The sequence below is a fragment of the Emys orbicularis genome, chromosome 11 (assembly GCF_028017835.1).
Source record: "Emys orbicularis isolate rEmyOrb1 chromosome 11, rEmyOrb1.hap1, whole genome shotgun sequence".
NCBI classification, from domain to species: domain Eukaryota; kingdom Metazoa; phylum Chordata; order Testudines; family Emydidae; genus Emys; species Emys orbicularis.
Genome location: NC_088693.1, coordinates 9,427,038 through 9,452,584, shown reverse-complemented (window position 1 = coordinate 9,452,584; position 25,547 = coordinate 9,427,038). Strand labels below are relative to the sequence as shown.

The window sequence follows — 25,547 nt, the reverse complement described above, 5'->3', positions numbered from 1 at the left end:
ATACAGCTCCACAAAAGAGATCTAAATGGATTTACATCATTTTTTAATAAACACTGACTAGTTTTTCAGTTTATTCACATTTATTTGTGCCACTCACACAAGAGTTGATTTGTGTTTGTCAGTCACTCTTTATGTATATATATTTTTGTATATAATAATCTTGAAACAGAGTTTACAATGGGAATATCTGCATATTTGGAATATTACTCTGATTCTTAAAGCCACTGGGGGTGAGGTGGAGGGAGAGCAGAGGTGAAAGTAAGCCGGTACGGCGTACCAGACTGGCTGGTGATTTAAAGGGCCCGGGGCTCTCCGCAGTGGCCAGAGCCCCGGGCCCTTTAAATCGCCACCCGAGCCCCGCTGCCAGAGCCCTGGGGTAGCGGCGGCAGAGCTCCCCTGGTGGTTTAAAGGGCCCAGAACTCTGCTGTGGTAGCGGCGGGAGTCCCGGGCCCTTTAAATTGTCCCGAGCCCTGGGGCTCCCAGCCGCCTCTGCAGCTGGGAGCTCCGGGGGTGATTTAAAGGCCTCGGGGCTCCCAGCCGCAGCCGGGACCTTTAAATCTTGATTTAAAGGGCCCGGGCAATTTAAAGGCCCTGCCTCTTCCAGTTGAGGCCACGCCTCTTCCAGTTGAGGCCACGCCCCCTGCTCAGGACTCCGGAGTACCGGTAAGTCCTTTAAGTTACTTTCACCCCTGAGGGGGAGGATGGTTTTGATAATAGCAGGACTGGGGCTTAGATCTGTGTTCAGTTCCTGGCTCTGCCACAGATTTCCTGGATGGCATTGGCAAGTCACTTAAACCACTCTGCCTCAGTCTGTCCAGCTGTAAAATGGGGGAGGAGGATAATACAGCTCTGCTTCACAAGGTGGTTGAGAGGCTTAATAGTTGTAAGGCACTTTCAGATCCTCTGATAGAAGGTGCTGTAGAAGTGCAAATCATTAGTATGTGTTTAAACAGAAAATCCATCGTGATGTTTTACTTACTGTTTTAAAAATAAAAATGTACTTCACCACAGCCACACCGGCAGTAATATGATTAATACCTCTAATTCTGGAAAGCTATTCCTACTTCTTTACTGACTATTAAAAATGTTCTTCCCCCATGCCATATACATGTCTTGCTCATTGATCAGTATCACTAGAGCTCAGCTCACTGAGAAGAATGCTAAGTGGGTCATAAATATTATGCTAATGAGAGAGCCTGGGAGGATGGTTTAATATCTTTACTCACAGCTACTGCTGACATCTTCCCAAAGCATAATTTAAAGGGAATTTTCAAGGATCCAAACGGCAAATTAAAAAAGAGAAAACCTACTACTGATGTCAACAGGAAAAGCTGAAACATTCACGTATAAAAATAATGAGCTATTGTTGATAATTAAATATACTCTGAACTAAGCAGTGGAAAACTGTGTTGAGAGATAATCGTATCTCTATGCAAACAGACCCTGAATGTTAACTGGAGCCCTGAGTTCTGAAAATCCTCATAAAGAAACCTTTTGGGGACAGGCAGGCAAAGTGTAGCATAGGAAAAGCTGTATTTGTTTTCTCTCTTTGCCATTCAATTTAAAACTATGTTAAATCATGCGTTTTTCTTCAATGTCTGTGCTGTAAATTTCCTTGGTTAGCATAATGTCTTACAGTGGGTCAGGCACCAGACCAGGAGTCAATTGATGAGGGTTTTATTCACAGCTGTAACATTGGGCAAATTATTATTATTATTTTATTATTTATCTGTATGACCGTAGCACTAATGAGCCCCAGTCATGGGCCCCGTTATGCTAGGTGCTGTACAAATCACATCATCTTTGTTTCCCTTCCCACTTTTTGCCTGTCTTGTCTATTTATTTCAATGTTAAGTTCTTCGGGACAGAGCCTGTCTCTTACTATGTGCGTGCACAACACCTAGCACAGTGGAGTCCTGAGCTTGCCTGTGGCCTCTCTAAGTGCTACTGTAATACAAATAACGATCTTGCACTTCATGGGATTTTTCACATCAATGAACATTTAGCCTGAATAAGGAAGGTAGGACTGGGTCCTTTTTTGGTTCCTGTTTTATAGCTTCCTTAGATTAATGGATAATGGATTTGAAAGCGCCCTCTTGGGTCACTTGGCCACCATTCTATAACGGCAGTAATATTCATAGACCACCACGGAAAACTGCCACAGTAACTTTGTAGTTTATGTCACAGTGTTGCCAACCCCAAGTGCTTAAAACTCATGAGCCTGGCCCCTACAAATCATGAGATTAGCTTAAAATCATGAGAATTTAGAATTAATATATGTTAGGGTCTTTTTATTAGGCTTTTGGTTTTTGAGTCTTTAGGGTTCATGTTTTCAAGCTTTTCTCTGCAGCCATAAGGAATAAAATTTACAAAAGAAAATAGCTCCTCCCCCCAAAAAAAAATTCAAAGAAAGTTGAAATTCTATTAGAATCACCTGACTCCAAGAGCTGAGGCTTTAAAAAAGCTCTAAATATAACAAGGCTTGTGATGCAGTTATGAGAATTAGCAACAATGAGACCATGGAATGTTTTGTTTGATCTTCTAGTACAGTGTTCTGCAGTGGCTGACTCATGAATTTGGCAGTCTTTGTTGGTATTGGATTATAAAGTCTTCGGGGCTGTGGCTTATTCTCTCTTGTGTACATACTTATGGTGCTGTATAAAAGTTGTATCTGACTGTCAAATCTATTACAGGGCATTCATCACCTCAGTATCTGGACACCACTTTCCTTAATATGATTGATTATACTGGAATTATTAAAGGTAGAATTAAAGCAAATGTGATTTTTATCATAATATGTGATTGTCTTCTGAGATACTTCCTTCAGGAGAAAAAAAATTTACCAGGCTAATGAAAGTACTTGTACTGGCTGTGAGTGTACAGTCTGCTCATTTTCCGTCTGGGAAGCTGGTAGGATGCACATTAAAGCCACAGTGTGAGTTGTATAAACGTGATGTGTTGGTGAAGCAGAAAACAATTCCAACTGTCAAGATTCCTAAAAGAAAGATATTTACTCTCCATAATGGGAGTCTAACACACACTACAGTGGGAGTAACTTAATTAATTAACTCTTGATTAAATAGAATTGTAACAGGAGCCAAAATGATTAAATTGACATTTCCTAACCAAGGAAAGGAAATAGAAACATGTTAGTTTAGATCGAAGAAAAGGGTGGGTTTAAACACCCTAATTAGTACTTGGCATAGAGCCCTTGGAGTGAGAGAAGAAAGCTGTCTCCTTCCACCTTACCTAAAGGATGAGTGTTGTTATTTATTATTAGGAATATTATAATAGACTATGTAAAAAGCAACAGAGGGTCCTGTGGCACCTTTAAGACTAACAGAAGTATTGGGAGCATACGCTTTCGTGGGTAAGAACCTCACTTCTTCAGATGCAAGTAATGGAAATCTCCAGAGGCAGGTATAAATCAGTATGGAGATAACGAGGTTAGTTCAATCAGGGAGGGTGAGGTGCTCTGCTAGCAGTTGAGGTGTGAACACCAAGGGAGGAGAAACTGCTTCTGTAGTTGGATAGCCATTCACAGTCTTTGTTTAATCCTGATCTGATGGTGTCAAATTTGCAAATGAACTGGAGCTCAGCAGTTTCTCTTTGGAGACTGGTCCTGAAGTTTTTTTGCTGTAAGATGGCTACCTTTACATCTGCTATTGTGTGGCCAGGGAGGTTGAAGTGTTCTCCTACAGGTTTTTGTATATTGCCATTCCTGATATCTGACTTGTGTCCATTTATCCTCTTGCGTAGTGACTGTCCAGTTTGGCCAATGTACATAGCAGAGGGGCATTGCTGGCATATGATGGCATATATAACATTGGTGGACATGCAGGTGAATGAGCCGGTGATGTTGTAGCTGATCTGGTTAGGTCCTGTGATGGTGTTGCTGGTGTAGATATGTGGGCAGAGTTGGCATCGAGGTTTGTTGCATGGGTTGGTTCCTGAGTTAGAGTTGTTATGGTGCGGTGCGTGGTTGCTGGTGAGAATATGCTTAAGGTTGGCGGGTTGTCTGTGGGCGAGGACTGGCCTGCCTCCCAAGGTCTGTGAAAGTGAGGGATCATTGTCCAGGATGGGTTGTAGATCACTAATGATGCGTTGGAGAGGTTTAAGCTGAGGACTGTAGGTGATGGCCAGTGGAGTTCTGTTGGTTTCTTTTTGGGGCCTGTCTTGTAGCAGGAGGCTTCTGGGTACACGTCTGGCTCTGTTGATTTGTTTCTTTATTTCCTTGTGTGGGTATGGTAGTTTTGAGAATGCTTGGTGAAGATCTTGTAGGCGTTGGTCTCTGTCTGAGGGGTTGGAGCAGATGCGATTGTACCTCAGTGCTTGGCTGTAGACGATGGATCGTGTGGTGTGTCTGGGGTGGAAGCTGGAGGCATGAAGGTAGGCGTAGCGGTCGGTGGGTTTTCGGTATAGGGTGGTGTTAACGTGGCCATCGCTTATTTGTACGGTGGTGTCTAGGAAGTGGACCTCCCGTGTAGATTGGTCCAGGCTGAGGTTGATGGTGGGGTGGAAGCTGTTGAAATCATGGTGGAATTCTTCCAGGGTCTCCTTCCCATGGGTCCAGATGATGAAGATGTCATCAATGTAGCGTAGGTAGAGAAGGGGCGTGAGTGGACGAGAGCTGAGGAAGCGTTGTTCCAGGTCAGCCATAAAAATGTTGGCATATTGTGGGGCCATGGACACAATGGACACAAGTCAGATATCAGGAATGGCAATATACAAAAACCTGTAGGAGAACACTTCAACCTCCCTGGCCACACAATAGCAGATGTAAAGGTAGCCATCTTACAGCAAAAAAACTTCAGGACCAGACTCCAAAGAGAAACTGCTGAGCTCCAGTTCATTTGCAAATTTGACACCATCAGATCAGGATTAAACAAAGACTGTGAATGGCTATCCAACTACAGAAGCAGTTTCTCCTCCCTTGGTGTTCACACCTCAACTGCTAGCAGAGCACCTTACCCTCCCTGATTGAACTAACCTCGTTATCTCCATACTGATTTATACCTGCCTCTGGAGATTTCCATTACTTGCATCTGAAGAAGTGAGGTTCTTACCCACGAAAGCTTATGCTCCCAATACTTCTGTTAGTCTTAAAGGTGCCACAGGACCCTCTGTTGCTTTTTACAGATTCAGACTAACACGGCTACCCCTCTGATATAATAGACCATAAAGACCCTTCTTTAAAAGACACCGCCTGCCTCAAAGTGTTTACAATTTAGGTTGCAACAGAAGGCAACAGATGGATGAAATACACAGAATGAGGAGGACGAGTTAACAGTGAAGTAGGAACATCTGAACGCGATGAGCCATAGGCACGGCTTACCTAGCTGTCCTCAGCTGGTCGTGTCTTTTAGGGATCGTGGATTGGGTAAATTTTAAGGAGAACTCACTTCAAAGTGAGTTTTGAAGATGGTAAGATGATGACTGGATGGAATTTGTGCCGGAGTTTTTCCTATTCATACTGGGAAGCGTGGGAGAAAGCATGGAGCTGTTTGTTGGAAAAGCCAACTGATGGTGGTGAAGGCTGGGAACACTTGCAGAGTGAAGGCAGCAACTGACATTGCAGTGAGTTAATGGAGTAGCTAGATAGAGCAGGATCTTTAAGGTGTGGACAGGAAGCTTGTGTCTGATTTGGAGAAGGGGGAGGCAGTGAACAGATACAGAGAGGGGGTGACGAGTCAAATGAGGTGGTAGGAGATACTGTGCTGAATGAGAAACCATATTGAGGAGATGCTGTGCCTGGACAATTTTATTTTCTTGTGTTTGGAACAACATTCAGTTTTACCCATTTCACCCTGCCAAGGAGAATAGCCCTTCTCTAGGCTTGTTTTCATTGTTTGCCCTTTGTGTGTTTTAACTTTGTTTTTCCAGATATCTGTAAAATCAATATAACTATTCAAGGGAATATATAATGGTGGGGCTAAATCCTGGGATGTCCCAGGCATGGTAATGAGAAAAGTGTTCTAAATTGTAGCTATCTGACTCAGAGGCTGATCTGATACCCACACAGAAGGAGTGAAAAGCCATTTGTGTCCTAAAGGAGTCTCAGCCTGCGACAGGGATGCCGGATGCTGGACTTGAGGGTATCAAAGTATTCAAGGGGCATTTGTCAGAATAAAATAGGCCAGTACACACAGGGTTATGGCATGGAGTACAGGATGCTAAGGAGGGGTTTGTTATGTACACCAAATGTAATTTGGCATTGGGGTGGGGCACCATATCCTTTGCTGTGCATCTGTTGGAGGTTCTGATATTTGGGCGTTATCTGTCCATTGTGCTTTAGTATTGAGCTTGCAGTCTTTAGTCTCAAGTGTACCAAAATGTGCCTCTCTTTCCATACCTCCTTATGTGCATTCATTACAGGACACGTACACTATAGGTGCAAGGTTCTCCTACACTACCCAGCCTCTGCCCCTTCACTCTGACCTGGAGGGGACTATTTCAAGGGAGGGGCGGCCAGTTGATCTTCCATTCTCACTTAATCCTGGTGTACATGCTGGCTAGTTAATGCCATTTGGTTTTTTGTTTTATTGTGTGTGTGATGTGGGTATCTTCGTCTGAAATCTGGACTGAGACCCACTAGCACATTTCACATAGGGCATCAGATAACCAGATAGTAATGGCTTTGTCACACCAACCTGGACTGGTTTTGAAGAGGTAACTTAGAGGTGAAGTTTGTGTACCTTAATATCAATTCTCTGAGCCATTCAGTTGTTTGGTGCATATGCTGATTTAAAACAATCCCCAAGTTAGTTATTTAGATGGACAAGTTCCTTTAGGCCAAAATTCCTGAAATTGCTAGCCTGGAGTCGGGCACCGAAATAACAGAGGCCTGTTTTTCAGAGGCATTGAGCACCCACAGGTCCTATTGATCTCATTGTGGATGGTCAGTGACTCTTTTTTTAGGTGCCTAAGTATGGATTTAGTTGCTTAATTTAAGGCATGCAAGTTCAAACAATGTGGGATTAGTCTTTAAGGTCTCATCTTATAAAGATGCCAAGCACTCCAGGATCCATTGATGCTTAGATCCCCAGGCAGTAGTAGGTATCTTGGGAATACTCAGATGTATACATTGACCTCAGTGGGAACAGAGGGTGTTCAGCACCTTGCAGAATCAGGCCCAAAGACCATAATGCAGCATCTTAGCTAGAAATGTATTGGGCAAGAATAGCTCAGGTGTAAACCAACATTCTTTACAAGAATAATGCTCTGCTCAAATACTTCCCATGTAAGTAACTAACAAGAGACTCAGCTACAATGATCAGCTGAAATTTCTAAGGGCCCAAGCGTTTCATAGTTTTCAAATGAAGACTTGAGACTCTCACGATTATAGTTTGTTTTAAAATGTCCCATGCTATTTTGGAGATGTTCTCCCTGATGTACCGGCTCAGGAATGCAGGAATCAGTAGTTATGGTGAAGAGAGCATTGGCCCATTATCTGCTCAGATTCTTGAGCTCCTGGGATAACATCTCCTGCTTGTTTTACACCTCACACAGACCTGAAGGGGTTACGCTGTAAAATGAATAATGACTAAATTTATTCGTCATGGACAAATGATGACAGCTGTTGAGATGCTCCCGTTAGAGCTTCCCAAGGGATAAACTCATGCTAGTTCCTATTGTGAGCCAAGCTAGCAAGTCAGAGTAAGCTTGTCTTCAGTCTTGGATTGTCTGTCCTGGGTTACTAACAGTAGCAGTGAATTTCCTTCCTAGAAGTGGCCTGAAGTTTTCTGGGCTAAAATGGGCATTCATCTGAATCCTGCAGAGCCACAGTTGTACAAACAGGACTGAAGCCATAGCTATTTAAATCTATGTGTGAAGACAGCAGCTTAATGAATACAAGGGGCAATGATTGATTCTGTTCTGGACTGAAGTCTGCAGCAGTCTGTGAAACAGTGTTACATCTGGGCATGCTATGGAAAATATGAAGGAATGTTGAGGAAGCTTATTTGCAAAAGGATATGTACTTGTAAGCAATTTCTTCTTTTTTTCTTTTTAATGATTATAAATGAATAGAAGAGATTTTAAGCAAATTGCATTTTTTTAAATTTTGAGAGAGAGAGCAGAGTAGTGAGCAGACAAAGGCCCCTTTTAGTAAGGCATGTCTCTGCTAGATATTACTGAGCATCATTCATAAATGAACATTGGGGTCATAAGGCAGGAGAATAGTCATGATTGTTAAATGTTAAACACCATGATCCAAATTTTATCCCTGGCGCACACCCAGTGAAGTCAGTGGAATTACACCTGGGTTGAATTTGGCCCTATAGGATTTATAGCTAGAGTGCAAAATTTGATCTTTATTATAAATGATGATTGTGACCATCAGCTGTTGAATTGGGAAGAATGTGCTTCTTCATGTTACTGTATAGTTGATTTGGTTGTATTTTATTTTATGAACTCCACATTCAGATTGTTTCTGTTCTTTGTTTCTCTTTCTGTCCAATACATGTGCTGCTGAAAGACCTGGTATGCAGTTTTGAATGTGCCAGAATATTATCCTTAATTTTCAGTCAAGGAAATTCTCTCTGGATGTTAAAGGTTATTCAACATAGATATTAGAAAAAAAACATTTGGCCACAATGTTGACAAGAAGATCCATTTGATTGTAATTCGCCTCTTTTTTTTTTATAGCTAATACTCAGGAAAGCTCATTTTAAATTGGAATGTGAGCAAAATTAATGGAGTTTTACTAAAATGCTACAAAAATTAGGTCGTTCTTAATGTTTGATTTCTGAGTTTTTATTTTACTTTATTATCTGGAATAGGAAACCACACCCTTTGTGTGTGCTGGGGGCGGGGGGGGGGGGGGTCAGGGTTGGAAAAGCACAATTGCTAGATTATTTTTACGTTAAATAAATGACAGTCTAGATGAACATTAATGTAACTGAAACAAGATGTATAGTATTAGATAAAAGTGCTACTTTTGAAATAATGCAGAATATCTGTTATCTGGTTATATTTATAGTAATGATTTCCTCTTGGGTGGTTATATATATATATAATATATATATATATATATATAGTAATGAATCTTTTACTTGATATCTATATAGCTCTCGATAAGAATTTAAAAGAAAATGTAGTTGGGGTGAAATTCACCCCGTTCTAAAAGTCTGGACAAGCCTATCCTCACCACCCCACGATAAGGATTTAAATGGTGCAGGGGGCCTTGTGCAGGCTCACCAGATGCTGGGTGGAATTTCACCCATCGACCCTATTCAGTCCGTCCCTATTTACTGAAATACTTAAGCATTCACTTCACTTGAGGCATATGCTTAAAGTGAAACTTATGCTTAAAAGCTTTGCTGAATAGGGAAGGACTTAGACAGGTGCTTAAATGGTTTGCTGAGTTGGGAGATAGTGACTAATGTATGCCCAGAACTGATAAATGATCTCTGCTCTCCTGAGGCAATGGAGTGGTTAGTGCTGAATGTGCTCAACCCCTGGCTGGAAGTGACCCTTCTGGCTGATGAAAGATGGCATTGATGGGGTCCAGCCAGAGGGAATCATGTTCAACCTCCAGACAGAAGGAGGTTGGGTGCAGGGTGACCACCTATCCCAAATTGGGTGGGACAGTCCCGAAATGCAGAGTTCAAGTCCCGGTCCCAGGCTGAATAATTCTGGGACAACATTTGTCCTGGATTCCCTGTGGCACTGTTCCGCGCCTGCCCGAGCCTCAGGGGCAGCGCCAGCCTCTTCCTGGTGTGTGTGTGTGTGTGTGTGGGTGAGCTGAGGTGGGCCTTCGCCCCCTCTCACCATGAAGCCCTGCCCCCTGCTCTTCCTCCCCCTCTCTCCCCCTGAGACCTCACCCCCTGGCCAGGCCAGAAACTGCAGTCGGCCAGTAGTATGAGCCGCCCAGGGAGCCTAGGTTGCTATGGGGAACCCTGGACGCTCCACCTGCCCTGGGTGGCGCACCCCAGGGGGCGGGGACACGGGCCAGGGGCTGGTCTTGGGCACCCTGGTCCTCCGCCCAGGGCAGGTGGAGGGTCCGGGGCTCCCCACAGCAGCCTGGGCTCCCGGGCAGTTCTTACTATGGCCCGGCTTTGGCTTCCGACCTGGCCGGGGATGGGGCTTCGGGGAGAAGAGGAGGAGCAGGGTGTGGGAGTTTGGGGGGGAGAGAAGGGGTAGATTGCAGGGCCAACAGAGGCGGGCAGGGCTCCTGCATATGTCCTGCTTTTGCCTTTTGAAAAGGAGATCACCTTAGGTGGGCGTAATGTGATCCTGAAGGGCTGTGTGGTGGGAGTAGGTTTGGGGGGAAACATAGTAGAACTCAATCTGATTTTCTTAGCACACAAAGCCCGGATTAGCCGTCCAAACATTTTACACCTTCCGACTGACTATGTAGCAAATTGTCATTTAAAAACAAGTTAAAGTGGATTTAGGGCTTTTGAAAGTTGCATGATTCACAGCCCTGAAAGCCAGTGTCTTTTATTGATCCATAGAATGCAGGTACAGCATGGACAGTTGCTGTGTGGTCTTCCCCACACTGCCCCTCTGAGGCCTCAGGGCTTGTCTACACCAGCACTTAAGTCAACGTAACTTACATCGCTCTGGGGTATGAAAAAACCACCCCCCTGAGCAACGTAAGTTAAATCAATTTGAAGTGCTGTCTACACCAAGCTATGTTGACATAGCTTCCGCCTCTCGTTGAGGTAAACTAATTACATAGACGGAAGAGCACTCTCGTCGACATAGTGCTTCTTCACCAGATGTGTTATATCGGCCCAGCTACAGTAAAGACAAGCGCTCAGTCCTGTTGTACAGGCACCACCTCTAGGGGTGAGAGGGTAGCTGAGGATCTATGGGCCCTTCAGTCCTTGATCTCAGCTATGACTACAAACCACTGCCTGAATTCTCAGTTACACTAAGGCCTGTTTACTCGTCTTGAGGTGGAAAGCTGTAGATCTCCTGAGCTGACCAGCTCCTTGAATTTGTATGTAGAAAGGACGGTTGGATGCAGGCATTGATCATAGCTTGTTGGTTTATTCTTTTAAAAATAACTTCAGTGAAGCCTTAAAAAGCTGTTGAAGTGAGAGCTGTCTCCAGTATTCTTGCAGGAAATGCACAGAGCACTTGCTCCAATATAGGCACACCAGTTGGGAAATGTTTTAATTTCACCTTAGTTATGACTGAATGTGGTTCTTCCTCAGATAAAAATTTTGATGATGAAGACTCTGTGGATGGGAACAGACCTTCCTCAGCCAGTTCATCTACATCTTCAAAGGCCCCTCCAAACTCCCGCAGAGTTGGCATGGGGACGGCTCGCAGACTTGGGTCTGCAGCTCTGGGCTCAAAGTCCACAGGTAAGGCAATATCGCATATTGGGTGAAACTCACCTTTCTGCAAAGGGCCTGCACAACACTTAGGCACTGCTGAAGTCCCATTTAAGCCTTATTTTGAGGACTTAAGTGCTGCATAGTCCTTGTGCTAAGCAGGCCCTCTTTAGGGTGGTGAATTGCTCTGTCTGAGAACATGAGACTTATACTGGCTGAACACCAAGAATGTGTTCTGGAAGAGTGGACCTGCAAATGATTCCCACATCCAGATCCACATAGTGAGCTTCAACATTGTGTTTGAAGCAACAGTGTGCAGTGATCCACCTTTTCCTCCTAAAGGAACTACACCTTTGTAGTCAAATAGCTTAAATAACACAGGCTGTTTATTTAACAAATAAGGTCAAAAATGTATGTGCTAAACTCCAGTTTCATGCAAATATAAAACAGTTGGCAAATTGTTTTTTTAACACTTGTGCCACTTGACCTCCAACTTCTGACGCTCTAATTAAAGGGTGAAAAGAAAACTGAACAATGACTCTGAATTTATTTGCAAATTGCAACTAAAGGAAACTTTCCTGATTCCATTCTCAAACGATAACTGTCATCTGAATAATGTCCTTAAGCCTTTACCTTTTCTCCCCATCTCTGTATCTTCAGTCTGTGTACCTGTCAGGAGATCCACACATTCGTCAATTATAAATGGGACTAAACCCTTTAAGAGAAAAACTCCCTTGTAGCTTAAGTAAATATTCCATCTCATCTTTTCAGGCAGCACCCCTAACAGTCGAATGGCTGCCTTAAACGACTTTGTAATGTGCTCTGTTATGCCTAGGAATTGAAGGATGCTGTGTATAGTTTGTGCTTTGCTTTGAATTTCCTTGCCTTTATTGTTTCCATTACAGCTGTAACACTCTTTCCATGTAGGTTTGGGGGGGGTGTGACTTCTCTCTTCTTTAGGTGCTTTCAGAACTAAGCATATTTTTAGTGATTATACTGTTGTTGATGAGAAGGGTGAAAAGGCTTTTTCATTTATCTGTCAGCAGCCAAAGAGGGAGCTGGTGCTGTTGATGAGGAGGATTTTATTAAAGCGTTTGATGACGTCCCAACAGTTCAGGTAAGAAGAAATACATTTTAAAATATTTAACAATAACAGTATAACCCAGATGTCCAACCCAATCCCGCTCTCATTGAAATCAATAGCTGAGGCCCATTAACCTCAGTGGTGGCAAGCTCTAATAAAGAGGGAGGCAAGGGAGTAAAGAGATGTTTTCATTTTCAGATTTGGAAAGAGATGGAGAGTGGGTGAGTTAGAGAGAGACAGGAAGGGGATTCCAAATGACAGGAGTTGCAGAGGAGCGGTGGAGCAATTGTCTGGAGGACTGAAAGGGAAGTCAGTGCTCGACAGACAGAGGGAAATGGGAGGAAAGTGAAGAGACAAGGGCTGTGAGGTTGGCTGGAGCAAGCCAACAGAGCATGTTTAAAATGAGGAAAGCGGGTTATCTTAAACTGGATCCTGAACTAACTCCCTAAAGCCAGTGGACTAGTTTGTGGACAGAGAGTAAAGGCAAGTCACAAGATGTTGCACCTCCTGAAGACTGGGAGCTGAGACTTGTGAAGGCCATGAAGAGGACTCAGCATAACTTCAGTAGAGGGTTCATCTAACTCTGATACTTGAAAGAGAGACGGTTAAACATCAAACTCACTTATTGTGTATCTGTAGACTTGAACAGTGGAAAATTTTCAAATGCAGTCACATGCATGTAGGATTTGTCAGTATCTCTACGCTTTCATCAACTCACAGTTTTCTTTGTCCTGACCCGAATTGTTGCCAGACTGAATAGTTTCAGGTTCATTTGACTTGTTCTTCAAATACTAGTGGGCTCCTCTTTGTTATCTCAGTGCTTGAATGGATGAAGACAGACTTCCTTCAGCTATTCCTGTTACGACTAGGGGATTTTACACTAATCTCAGGAATTCTCTGACTTTCCCACCTCTTTCTACCCAGAGGTTATTTTCACTGGAGTTATTCTCACTTCAACATTTGCCAAGGATCTCGGTGTTTGATTCTAGTTGCCTTCCCAAGGTTAAGTAAAACGCATCATTAAATGTTACTTTTCTCAGTTAAGGAATATTGCTTGATTGTCCTCAGAGTTAATTATTACAGTCCCGATTCATGCCTTTATATTGGTTGACCACTGCAGTATCTGGCCTTCCCTACAGGCTGCAGAATATTGAAGATACCAAAGCTGGATTGGTAACATGCATGTTATACCATGATGTCATTGCATAGCTGCTTTCTTGTTTTCCACTATATACAGTGGCAACATTAGAGAAGCATCACGGAATAGAGGATTGAACTCTAGCTGGGAGCCAGAAGCTCTGGAGTTTTAATTCTGATTCTGAACTGTGTGATCTTACACAAATTGGAGATGCATGTCAGATAGGAACCAGGACAAACAGAGGTTTTTTTACTTCTCTGTAAAATGGAGATGATAATACTGAACTGACTCGAAAAGGGGTAGTAGTTAATGTGTGTGTGTGTGTGTGTGTGTGCAACACTTGGAAAACAGACAGAACTGTGTGCTGACTATTGCTAAATTCTCCTCTCCTCCATGTATGCACAATTCACACTCATTTCAGTGGGTGTTACAGGCTCAGGGCTGAATTTGGCCCACTGACTTCATGACTAGCCTATCTTACGTTGCTGGCATGTTGCATATATTACTCTTGCAAAATTGCTTTCAGCAAACTCAGGACTATTGGCTGCTCAGCCTTCTTGGTTAGTCTTTTGTAGCGATGGCATTGACTTCCTATGTGCTGATGCAGTGGAACTCTTGCACTTTGACATTTGGAATCTTCTTTGCACCTGTACGTTTAAAGCTACTCTTCAGCTTTTTAAATGTTGTCTGTTCGTGTGGCTAATGTGCTATTTTGGGACATTCTTTCAAACACTGGTACGTAAACAGTGCCAGTAAAAACCGGCACTTACAGGGTAAATAGGTCCTTATAAGCACAACAAATATGGGTTTCACTTATGCAGTGGGTATTTACACACTTTGTGGGCGTAATTTATGTATCAAATTTTGTTAATTTGTCTCTCTATATTTATTGGTGGTTTTGTATGACCCTCTGGAAGACTGTTTTAGGTATGACGTTGACTTCAGAAATAATGCTTACTGCTTTTAAATTGTAGAGCTGTATAATAGTAAAAAATGATAACACTTTAACATCCTGTATGGTCATTTAATATTTCTTGATTTTGTGTAATACATTAGTCCCTTAGAGTCTAAGAGCCACACGCAGTGTGTGTTCTTTTGCACATGGTAATAAAGAATTCAGGAGTGAAGGAGGTTAGAGGTTCAGTTAAGAAATCTTCTGATTCACTGGAGCAAGTATTTCTTTTATCTTGATAACATTTTCTTTTTTTAATTCACAGATTTATTCCAGCCGAGACCTTGAAGAATCCATAAACAAAATTAGGGAAATCCTATCGGATGATAAGCATGACTGGGAGCAGAGAGTATCTGCAGTAAGCATTGGACCTATATGCTAATTATTTTAATGTAAGGTTTTTATGGGTGAAGTTCATCCCTTTGCAGAGTGTCAGCACAAGTTCTGTGCACCACTGAAGTTGTCTAAATAGGGCTGATGTGTAGTTTAAGTGGTACAGTGACTATACTGGCCCTCTGCATGGAGTGAATTTCACACTATGGGACTAAATTTAAACTCCTACATTAAGGAAACCATGAAGTATTAGGTTTATAGGAATTTAAATATCATGAACAGGCATCATATTGAATAAGTCGTCATACATTTAAGATATACTTAATTTTTCAAACAAATAGATTAACCTAGAAAATCGCTATTAGACTTTAGAGTCAAATTTTCAAAAGTGGAGTTCAAAATTGTGAAAAGTGTCCTTTCTGCACTCCATTTGGGTAGATGGATACGTGCAAAAGACCTGCTTCTTCACTGCCTTCCAGGTTGTATAGTCATTTACACCTGTGCAAAGTGGGTGTAAAACAGTTTGGTAGCATTTTATATCCACTGGCCACAGGTGGAAATGACTGCATGGAGGAGCAAGGTGATAGGAAATCAGACCTGTAATGGACATGCTGAGTTTGAGTCTTATTTATAGACAAGCTGTAAGTTACACTGATGCAAATCTGCATAAGACCTTTTCTACACTCTTGGTTTCTGCCACTGGTGTAAATACAGTGATGTAATTTTATTGGTGCAAATCCCCAGTGTAGCCCTGACATACTTGTCCAAGCAGTGATTTGCACTGGTGCAGTTTACCTCAGTCTGAACCTTGGTTCTAAAGTCTAATAGTGAATTGATAGTGGTACACCATGATTAATTGTTTGCATTGGTGTAGTTATATCAGTGGCTAAAACTAGCTCCCTAGGGTGAAATCCTGGCCTCATTGAAGTCAGTGGGAATTTTGCCATTAATTTCATTGGGGCAGGATTTCACTCCTAGTGTAGACAAGGCCTGATTCTAATGAATTCAGTGTAGATGTTCCAGATTTACACTGGTGTAACTGAGATCAGAATCTGAGTTGTGGCTTTTCAAGTCAGACCATCTTTTTAATGAGAGAGCTGTGAGAAAATTATAGCGTTTCAATGCATACAATGCACTTGAATGTTTCAAGATGTTCATTTCCCTAAACGTAAATGGATGGAGGGGAATGGAGGAGCAACCTTCAAATTCTTTGACTTGTTTAAATGTCCCGATAACTTTAATGATACGATTGGAAAAGTAAATGTCTGGCTTGCCACATTTTGTCATTGGTCAAATTGTAAATGACACTTTTGGATTCCTGTAGCATGGCCAAGGCTAACGTATGAATGTTCTTACTTTTATTCAATATGTTGATCCCTGAAATATGTGATCTTAGATTGCGTTAAGAACCTATTCCTCAACACATTCATATTTTTACAGGGAAGTTGAAAAATGAGCACTAGTTTTGAACACAGTTCTGAGTGTTTTTATTTCTCATTAATAGATACCAGTGTGTCTTGCTATTTTGTCACCTGTAAGTCCTTAAATCTTGTTTGCCAACAGCTGAAAAGGATCCGATCCTTACTATTAGCTGGAGCTGCTGAGCATGATAACTTCTTCCAACACTTACGCCTGCTGGATGGAGCATTTAAATTATCTGCTAAAGATCTGCGGTCTCAGGTAGTGCGAGAGGCGTGTATCACGTTGGGGTAAGGAGTACATTCTAAACTGTGTTCTACAATTAGTTTTGATAAAAGGAGGAGATCCTGGCTCGAACCCATTTATGATGTCATTTGGCCTTGTCAGTACTGGACAGACAAAGTGGCGTTAGAACTTGGTTTTTGCCACAACCATTTAAAAACCATGCTCCTGCGGGTCATTAATCATGGTTGTACAGTCTGTGGGGATGGGTTCCGTATGGTGATGGTTGTACAGCCTGTGGGGATGGGTTCCGTATGGTGATGGTTGTACAGCCTGTGGGGATGGGTTCCGTATGGTGATGGTGTTTGGAAATGTTGATTGGGCAGGCCTTGATCAGCTTTAACCTTTGAAAGCAATTACTCACATTATGGACCAGATTCAGATCTCAGTTACACCGGTGTCCATCTGAAGTAGCTCCATTAACTTCAATGGAGTTACTGTGGATTGATAACCAATGTAGGAAAGGGCAAAATCTGTCCTTATGGGTTTATTGCTGGCCAAAGCTAGCTTTAAAAAATCCTCAAAGTGTTTCTAAGTTATTCAAATACAAAATAGTGCCTGTAAAACCACAGAATATATTCGGTGATCACATTACCTCTAGTATGGACACCACAGATTTTTGTTTTTAATTAAAAAAAAGGGGGGGGAGGGTGGAGCTCTTTGGTCCTGGGCTCATGACCCAGGTATACTTGCGACATTCTAAGGGTCAGTTTACAATCAAACAGATTTGACTGAGTTATATGTTTCTGTAAACTGGCAGAGACAACAGAGCTCCTGTTGCAATGCCTGGCCTTTGAGGAGTTGAGCACCTAGAGGGCCCATTGAATACCATGGAAATGGAGGGTACTCGGCACCTGTCAAGGTCAAGTCCACAATGCTGTGAAATGCTTTTCAATAGTGTAATACCACAATTCCAAATAACAAAATGAAATGTGCCCTGAGTATCTGAATCCAATGGAAAAGAAGTGGAGGGCCATATTTTGCCCTCCTTGACCCCACATTTTAAATTAGTGGGGTTGCATGGAGTGCAGAATTTGGTCATGGCTAACGACTGAAGGATCAGGCCTATAGTGGTTAATTTCATTTAATTCCATTAAGATACAAATCTTATGTAAAACGATGTACTCAGTAGCGAGGGACCAACTGCAGATGCTTTATATGGAAAACACGTGAATATTCTGACCCTTAGGAGACTGCAAAATTGAGTTGGAAAGTTCCCATTCATCCTGGGTCTGTTAAGGGTGGAAATGCCAACAGAATAGCTTCTCTTGTGATATTTCACACTCACACTTTCTGCCCGAGCTGAAGTTAGCAGGCAAGGAGGCAGCGTAACATTGAATAATAAAGACACAAATATGAAATGTGTTTTGTCTTTGGGTTCAGACTGAGTTTGGGGTGAAAGTACAGGTCAGTTCTTATTTTCTGTGGGCTTGTTCCCCCATCCGTAGTAACTGAATGTTGAATGCTGCCAGAGCAGTGACTTTGAAGAAAGGGGACTAGGGCATTTTTAATAATCGTTTATGAAATTCACAAATGTCAAGGCAAGACAGAACCTTGAGAGAAAACAGAATCTGAAACTGACAAGTGCTAGAAAACCGAGTTATTCAGCAGTGCCCTATGGGTTTGTCGGTGCATCTTTAACAGGGTGCCAGTGATGTGGTGAGCTTCCATGCTGAATTTATTCCTTGTTAAAAATCTGGATGAGCATAAAGCATAGCACTGGTTTGAGATGAAAACTGAAAAATGTTTGAGATATGTCTTGTTCTTTCTTCTTTGGTGGTGTTAGAGAGGAGACTGCAAAATCACGAAATAGTGCATGTCAGATAGTCTACATTACTATGACTAGCATAATCTAAAGCATATTTACCAGCATTTCTTAATTGTTTTTCAGACATTTGTCTTCAGTTTTGGGAAACAAGTTTGACCATGGGGCAGAAGCCATCATGCCAACCATCTTTAATCTGATTCCTAACAGTGCCAAAGTAATGTCCACTTCTGGTGTCGTAGCTGTTAGATTAATCATCCGAGTAAGTATATATCAAAACAAAACTTTGTCTTATAAAGGCTTAAATCTGTGATCAGATCTGAACTGAGGAGAGAATGTGAACATGTCCCTGGTGAAAATTAGCTTAAATAAATAGATTAAGCACCTAAATGTTGCAGAACTTGGCTATGAGACTTCTTCCTTGAATTTCATCTGGATATGATATCTGCATTCAGAAGCTTTTGTTGAGCCCCATGTCATGTCTTAGAACAGGGGAAATTATTTACTGAAACACAGTTCAAGAGGGAAAAAGAGACTGACAATAAATGAGGAGTAATAGTTTGTCCACTATCAATGGAAGTTGCTTCTTGGTGACTCTTGTTGTTTATGAACTCAGTTTATGAATCTAGCAGTTTACTGACTAAATTGTTCAGTGGAAGTTGTGTAGCCACCTGAAGGAAGAGCACTACAGAGACATTCAGATGCTAGGGACACTGTTAATTATAGGCTGCTGGCTGGGTAGCATTTGGTGTTTGGGTGGCCATTAGCTTGTAGGAAGGGGAAGGGACAACTCATCAGATTATCATTAGCTATCTGGCATTGAAGCCTAGCAGTGATATTTTGTGTCATGAAGACCTTGTTCTGATGGTTCAGGCTGTAGCATGCTCCATCAGATACATTCTAGATTGTAAGTAGAAAAGAAAGTAGTTCTCATAGTACTAGTAAGTGACTAAAGATGGTGAACTAGCAGCTCTTTTATTAAATATAAATGCTGTTGGTCAGCAAGTGAGGGTTCAAAATCATAACTTTCCAGGTTGCTCTAGATTCCAGTTGCACAATAAGACCTAACCATGTTCATATTTACAGGCTCGAAGATCATTTAGGAATAATTTCATCGTTTAACAGGGTATCCCTCTGTGTTACTTTGTATAAGAAAATGGAAGTACTCTATTTCTTTGTGCACTATTCATTATTCTAGAATGATGGATTGTGTGATTGGAGCGTGGGGGTTAGGAATCAGGACTAGTAGGTTTAATTCCTGGCTTTGCCTCTGACTCACTGTATGATCTTTGGCAATTCACTTAGGGTCCAATCCTGCACCTACTGAAATCCGAGGCCAAAACTCTCATTGACTTAAGTGGTACATGATCAGGGCCCTACCTCTCTGTCCTTTGGTTATCCTATCTGTAAAGTGGAGTTAACAATATCTATCTACCTGCCTCAGAGGGATCTTGTGAAGCTTGACTAGTTAGGGTTTGCAAAGGACTTTGAGAGTGGATGACAAGTGCTATCAGCATAAGATGTATTAGGGAAACGTCTTTGCAGAAACAAAGGATTTTGACCTTTGGAGAGTTGCGTGTATATTTCTCTGAAGTCATTTTTAAACCACTTTCGCTTGCCTTCCCATCCTCATATAAAGAGTCTTTGTAAGCACTACATGGACAGTGCATCTTGTCTAAGGCCATTAATCAACTAGTGTGGCCTCTGCCCAGTGATGTGGCTGGCATGCTGTGGGAAGCCTTGGCATACCCTACTGCTGGAGATTTCTGCCTATTGATGAATATGGGTCTCACACAGCAGTGACTACAGACCCGCCGGAGCCTGTTTCCATAAGTGTAAATAAGGAATCCATGTCTTTCTTAAAAATATTCCTTTATCTATGGGCTGAATTTTTTAAAATGAGCCAAAATGAGTGTGTGGATGTTGGCTTTAGGATGACTAAGGGAAATTGGCTTTACTCCCACAAATCTAAAATGTAAAGGTTTTTCCCCTGTTTCTCTTGTTCTAGCATACGCACATCCCTCGGCTAATACCCATCATAACCAGTAACTGTACCTCCAAGTCTGTTGCAGTTAGAAGGTGAGAATGAGGTTTTAACTTTTCTTCTTGTTTATCAATGGCTTAAATTCACTTCCTGTTTTTTTTTTTTTTTTTTTTTAAGGAAAGGCTGAGTTTTTCAAAGCGATGTAGAGGATTTATCTGCACATCTTCCCTTAACATTAATGGATGTATCTGAATCCCCTAGGTCGCTATGAAAAATTCAAACCAAGTGTTTTTTTTTTAAAAGTTGCACACTGTATAGGGAAGAATCACTGTTCCTGTTCTTGAAAAGGAAGGATGGCCTTTAAATAGAAAGTAGCTGATTTAACATGTAGGGGGGAGGTAGGTGTGGGTGTACTGTACAGTTGTGTATGTTTGTGCATGTTTAGATATTGCTATAATATTATCACATTAGTTTGGCTGCCTTCCGAGGCCTCACATATGCTCCTATTTTCTACTACCAGCCACTTTTGTAGTACGTTTCCTTCGGACCAGAGTGTAAAAGTCACATTCTCTGAAATTCGATGGCCTGAGTTATGCAGGAGGTCAGACTGGATAATCACACTGGTTGCTTCTGGCCTTAAAAATGGATGATTATTTCCTTTCTGCTAAAGCCCACTGTCTTTAGCTCCAGTCTCCTCTAGCTGGACAAACAGAAGTAAGAATGATTGGTGACTGTGTCACCTACAGACTACAGCTCTGTCACATACCGTAAGCAAGTCAGTTAACATCTCTGTCCTTCAGTTTCTCTATTTGAAGAATGGGGATGAGAAAATACCTTCTTTTCAGACTCGATACGAAGCGTAGTGTTTGTAAAGAGCTAACAACTACAAAGTAGTGTTAACTTTGATCTTCTCTACATCTCACTGTGCTTTGTATTAAAAAGAAGCAAAATCAAAACCACCCCACAAGTAATAGTCTACAGCTAGGGTCCAGAGCACTGCTTCATACAGTGGTGACATTCCAGTGTTTCAGACCATTACTGTAGCGTATGTTCATATTTTTTAGTGTAAAAACTCTTTGTAGAATTTGGTCTTTATAGATACACTAGTATTTTAATAAGGGTTGTCACTGCTGATTTTGGTGTTCAGCTGGGCCCCATAATAATAATAAATGACTGATGTGCGGTTGCAAGTCCACTAGAAGCCATATGCCTCTTTATTAGCTTAAATAGCTCAGACAATATTTCTCCTTTACCCACTTTCAGGCGCTGCTTTGAGTTTTTAGACTTGCTGTTACAGGAATGGCAAACACACTCCCTAGAAAGGTAAGATCTGAGCATGAGCGTCCCTTCGGGACTGTGGCTTGAAACATCCCACCCTCACTGCTAAAATCCGTTTTTTCCCCATTCAAAAATAAAAGGGAAAAAGAGTCCTCTGAGGCCCTGTGTGCACCTGCTTAGGCGCAGGCTGTTGGGGGAATTGCTGAGGCCTCCCAAATATTGGAGCTTCTGGTGGCACCACAAGTGTGGATCCCAGGGCTACAGACGCTATTTCCTGAAAGCGTTGTTGAATGGACTGGAGAAATGAGTCCTCTCCAGTCAGGCTGCAGAGAAGATGGTCAATGAATTCTTGAGCTCTGCCACTCTCCAGATTAAACTCAAGCAAGGGGGTCTCATATTTTCCTGACTGAAAACAAGTGGCAGAGAGAAGCCAGGCATGGGAGGAAGGGACTGGGGGTGGCAGAAAAGAAGATCTTAGGCATTTCAGTTTCCTGCTGCAGGCAAGTACTGTGTGGTCCAATCATTCCAAAATATTGCTATTCCGAAGTAATAATGCTATAGTAATTCCAGATAGTAAAGCAGTAATACTATTCTAAATAGCCAGTTTTCCCTATATTGGCCTATATGTTTAAGAGCTAGATTGTTCTGGTATGCAAAGAGGGGAGCACACAAGGGGCCTTTTCCTTCCCTTATGCTCCCACCCTAGATTTCTGGCCTTAAGATCTGACTCTTGCAAGTGAGGGTGCAGTTGCAGTGCCTGTGTTCACCCAAGCCCGGGGAGTACTCCCTCCTACAACCCCTGGGGCTTGAGCCATCCTGAAGGGGTAGGAGAAGCTAAGACTGTGGGCCCATCACCTTGTATAACTGACTGATGATGCTGGATACATGCAGAGATTGGAGCATGCTGCAGACTCCTAAAGGATGGTATATCATGTGCACTGGTGTTGGGGCGCTCTGAGCGGGATTTTGCCTCCCAGATGCCAGGCATAAAGCCAGAATAGCTAGTTTAAGGCTGACACACAACTAATAGGGACATAATAAGAGACTAATATCTGTAAGACACATTATGGCCATTCAAACTAACAGTCTGCGGAGAAAGAGAAAGGTGAAGGGAAAAGGAAAGGTGATTGATCCTTACTTCATTAACCCAAATTGCCCTGGGCTACTTTAAGAGTTAAGAGATTATTTTTACACCCTGGTAGTTTCCATGGTAACTAAGGAATGACCTCTGAAGAATGCAGCTTGGCTCTTGTTTTCCAGCAGCAAGGAGTGAAATAAAGCTGACTTGTAAGAATAAATAAATAACTCCCCTAAAGGATGTTATGTGGAAATGGGGGAAGCTGTGAAATGCTCTCTGTTTGCCGAGAGCGGGGAGAAATCACTAACCTTTGCAGACTCATCTATGAGTGCAGGGAGGTTTTCTGCATCTTTACTCACTAGCGGAATAATGTTTTCTTCTGATCTCAGACACATCTCAGTATTAGCGGAAACAATAAAGAAGGGAATCCACGATGCAGACTCTGAAGCAAGGATAGAGGCAAGAAAGTAAGTGGATTAAAAAAAAATAAGTATCACTTCATAAACACAGGATGGTGTGCGATGGAAAACGGAAGCCAAGACAAACGCACATAGGGCCTGTTCCTACTCCCATGGCAGTCGATGGCAACAGTTCATGACTTCAACAGGAACAGGAGTGGACCCACAAAGCAGTCAGCATGATCTTATTAATAAAACCCCAGCCATACACTCATTGCTTCTTTAGATTCTGGTCATTTTACATCAATGTGTAACTTGGTTTTCTCCCAGCGTGGATTAATCCATGTATTAATGTATGTTCTTAGAAGCACAAGAGCATTTTGCTAATTCTTACTTATCTGCCACCAATATAATGCCTAGATAAAATCTGGTGGTTTCATTCCTGTTCCCATTAAACACTGGGTTGCCAAAGGGCAGTGAGATTTGATAGCCAAGTATCATTTGGTTTCAGGCCTGATTCTTTTATCTCATGCAAAAATCTCTTTGTCCTTAATGGAATTTTTGCCTGAGTAAACATTACAGGATTGGGCTTGCCATTACTTTCTAAACTACTACAAAATATTGTAAATAATCAAAACCACTGTCAGAGTTAATTAATAAAGTACAATTGTGAGGCAGCATTATTTTGCCTTTCTTAATCACTGATACAGACATCTCATTAATTTGCAATGATTTTCCCTGTCACAAAGGATATAGGAGAGGCGCTGCTGTATTTTCAAAAGTGTGTGTATGTGTCCATGGGAGGTTGTTTTGGTATACTGAGAACTTGTTCTTAAACTAAGCACCCATTAACCAAAGAGTCTAGGTGAACTTTATACGGAGAGAGAAAGCTGTCGTATGGTACATTTTACATTTCATGAACTCGTTTAGAAGAATCAAATGATTAAATGCTACACTTCAAGAAATGGTAGTTCATAGTAGGAGTGGGTATTAAAATTATTTTGGGAAGGAGCATTTTCTCCAATCATGAAAATACTATAGGCACCCCGGTATTACAGCAATGTGGCTAGGTAACCCAGATAGCTAGTAGCTAGGCAGACTCTTTGAGGATTTATTGTGAATGTCTAATTCGCCTTTATTTTTTTCTTAATTAATATATTGCCAATGTTAAGATTTAAATTTTTGCATTTTATCCCAAAGAGATTAAAATGCTGACGACTTCCTCTGTCTGGGGAGCAGCTGTCACGTGCAAACGGCTCTGGATTAATTTGCATTTATTGATCTTGTTCTTAAAGTGTCCTCCAGCCTAATCCTGAAAGGTGCCTGTAACTCCTATAGATTATAACAGGAAGTAAGGATGCTCAGCATCATCTGGGAGGCCGTTAGTGCCACACAAGACTGGTCCCTGTGTGCTGAAATGTTTCTCTCTCCTTTTTTTGAGTGGGCGAGATCCTGAGAGATGCTGAGCCACTCTCACTGAAGATAGTGAGAGCAGCGAGCTCAGCACTCCCTAAAATTTGCCTCAAAAGCAGCCAAAGTTTGCCCCACAGTATTGTGCAAAGGGTCAGGATCATCTCAGGGATAATTGTCAGTTACTACACATCTGCTTTTGAATGTTATTGAATAAGGGAGTCACTGTTATGTTACAATTTGAAAGAAAAATCTCTGTTATTGCTGTCATGAATCAGGCCCACAGATCTGTCTTCAATTGCAGGTTGTTTCAGAAACTGTTATTGAATTCACAATAATTTGCCAGTCCTACCCCTTTAAACACCAATGGAGTGTCCCCTCGGCCTGTATAGAGCCAGTGTGGGTGAAAGGGTTAATGGTATTTACCAGCACTCATGCTAGATTTCCCCCTTTCACTGGGACATTGCGGGTTGAAGCTTGCCATGGGGTGTCTGTCTTGTCTAATCCCCGCTGCTCTTACGGGCTAAGGGTGTTCTTCCTGACCTCCTGATTGGAGCTGTGACATCTGGGTATAGACTCTGCCCCTTTCTGGTGCTAGCTGTGTTCCTGTGATGCCCTGCACGGTGTACACACCCTGCCTTCCCACTTCTGGTCAGTGTGTCTTGTGTGGAATTGCTTCCTCAAAACGCAGCGGAGGCCTGTGTGGTATGTTTCAGATGCATCACAGAAAGGCTGCATCACTGAAATGGTTCAGTTTTCATAGGGGTAGCCGTGTTAGTCTGTATCAGTCAAAACAACCAGGAGTCCTTGTGGCACCTTAGAAATTAACAAATTTATTTGGGCATAAGCTTTCATGGGCTATAACCCACTTAAGGCAACTCCCATCTTTTCATGTGCTGTATATTTATACCTGCTTACTGTATTTTCCACTCCATGCATCTGATGAAGTGGGTTCTAGCCCACGAAAGCTTATGCCCAAATAAATTGGTGAGTCTCTAAGGTGCCACAAGGGCTCCTCGTTGTTTTTACTGAAATGGTTCAGTTAAGCCATTGCCATTGGGGATGGACGTCTCCTGTGACTGAGCTGCTGTGGCTCACCAAACGTCACAAGGAGTTTTCAATGGTATATTGGGATCTT

At 42.1% G+C, this 25,547-nt stretch overlaps 1 protein-coding gene across 7 annotated transcripts in view; it reads left to right on the top strand.

Moving 5' to 3' along the window:
* CLASP1 (cytoplasmic linker associated protein 1) overlaps positions 1-25,547 on the top strand; it is a 246,796-nt gene that overhangs the window by 103,014 nt on the left and 118,235 nt on the right. For all 7 annotated transcript variants that reach the window (XM_065413102.1, XM_065413101.1, XM_065413097.1 and 4 more), the window contains exons 8-15: positions 11,166-11,318; positions 12,332-12,405; positions 14,728-14,820; positions 16,359-16,504; positions 18,388-18,523; positions 20,270-20,340; positions 21,509-21,568; positions 22,991-23,068. In XM_065413102.1, coding sequence (XP_065269174.1) covers positions 11,166-11,318; positions 12,332-12,405; positions 14,728-14,820; positions 16,359-16,504; positions 18,388-18,523; positions 20,270-20,340; positions 21,509-21,568; positions 22,991-23,068 — 811 coding nt within the window. The remainder of the gene's footprint in view (positions 1-11,165; positions 11,319-12,331; positions 12,406-14,727; positions 14,821-16,358; positions 16,505-18,387; positions 18,524-20,269; positions 20,341-21,508; positions 21,569-22,990; positions 23,069-25,547) is intronic.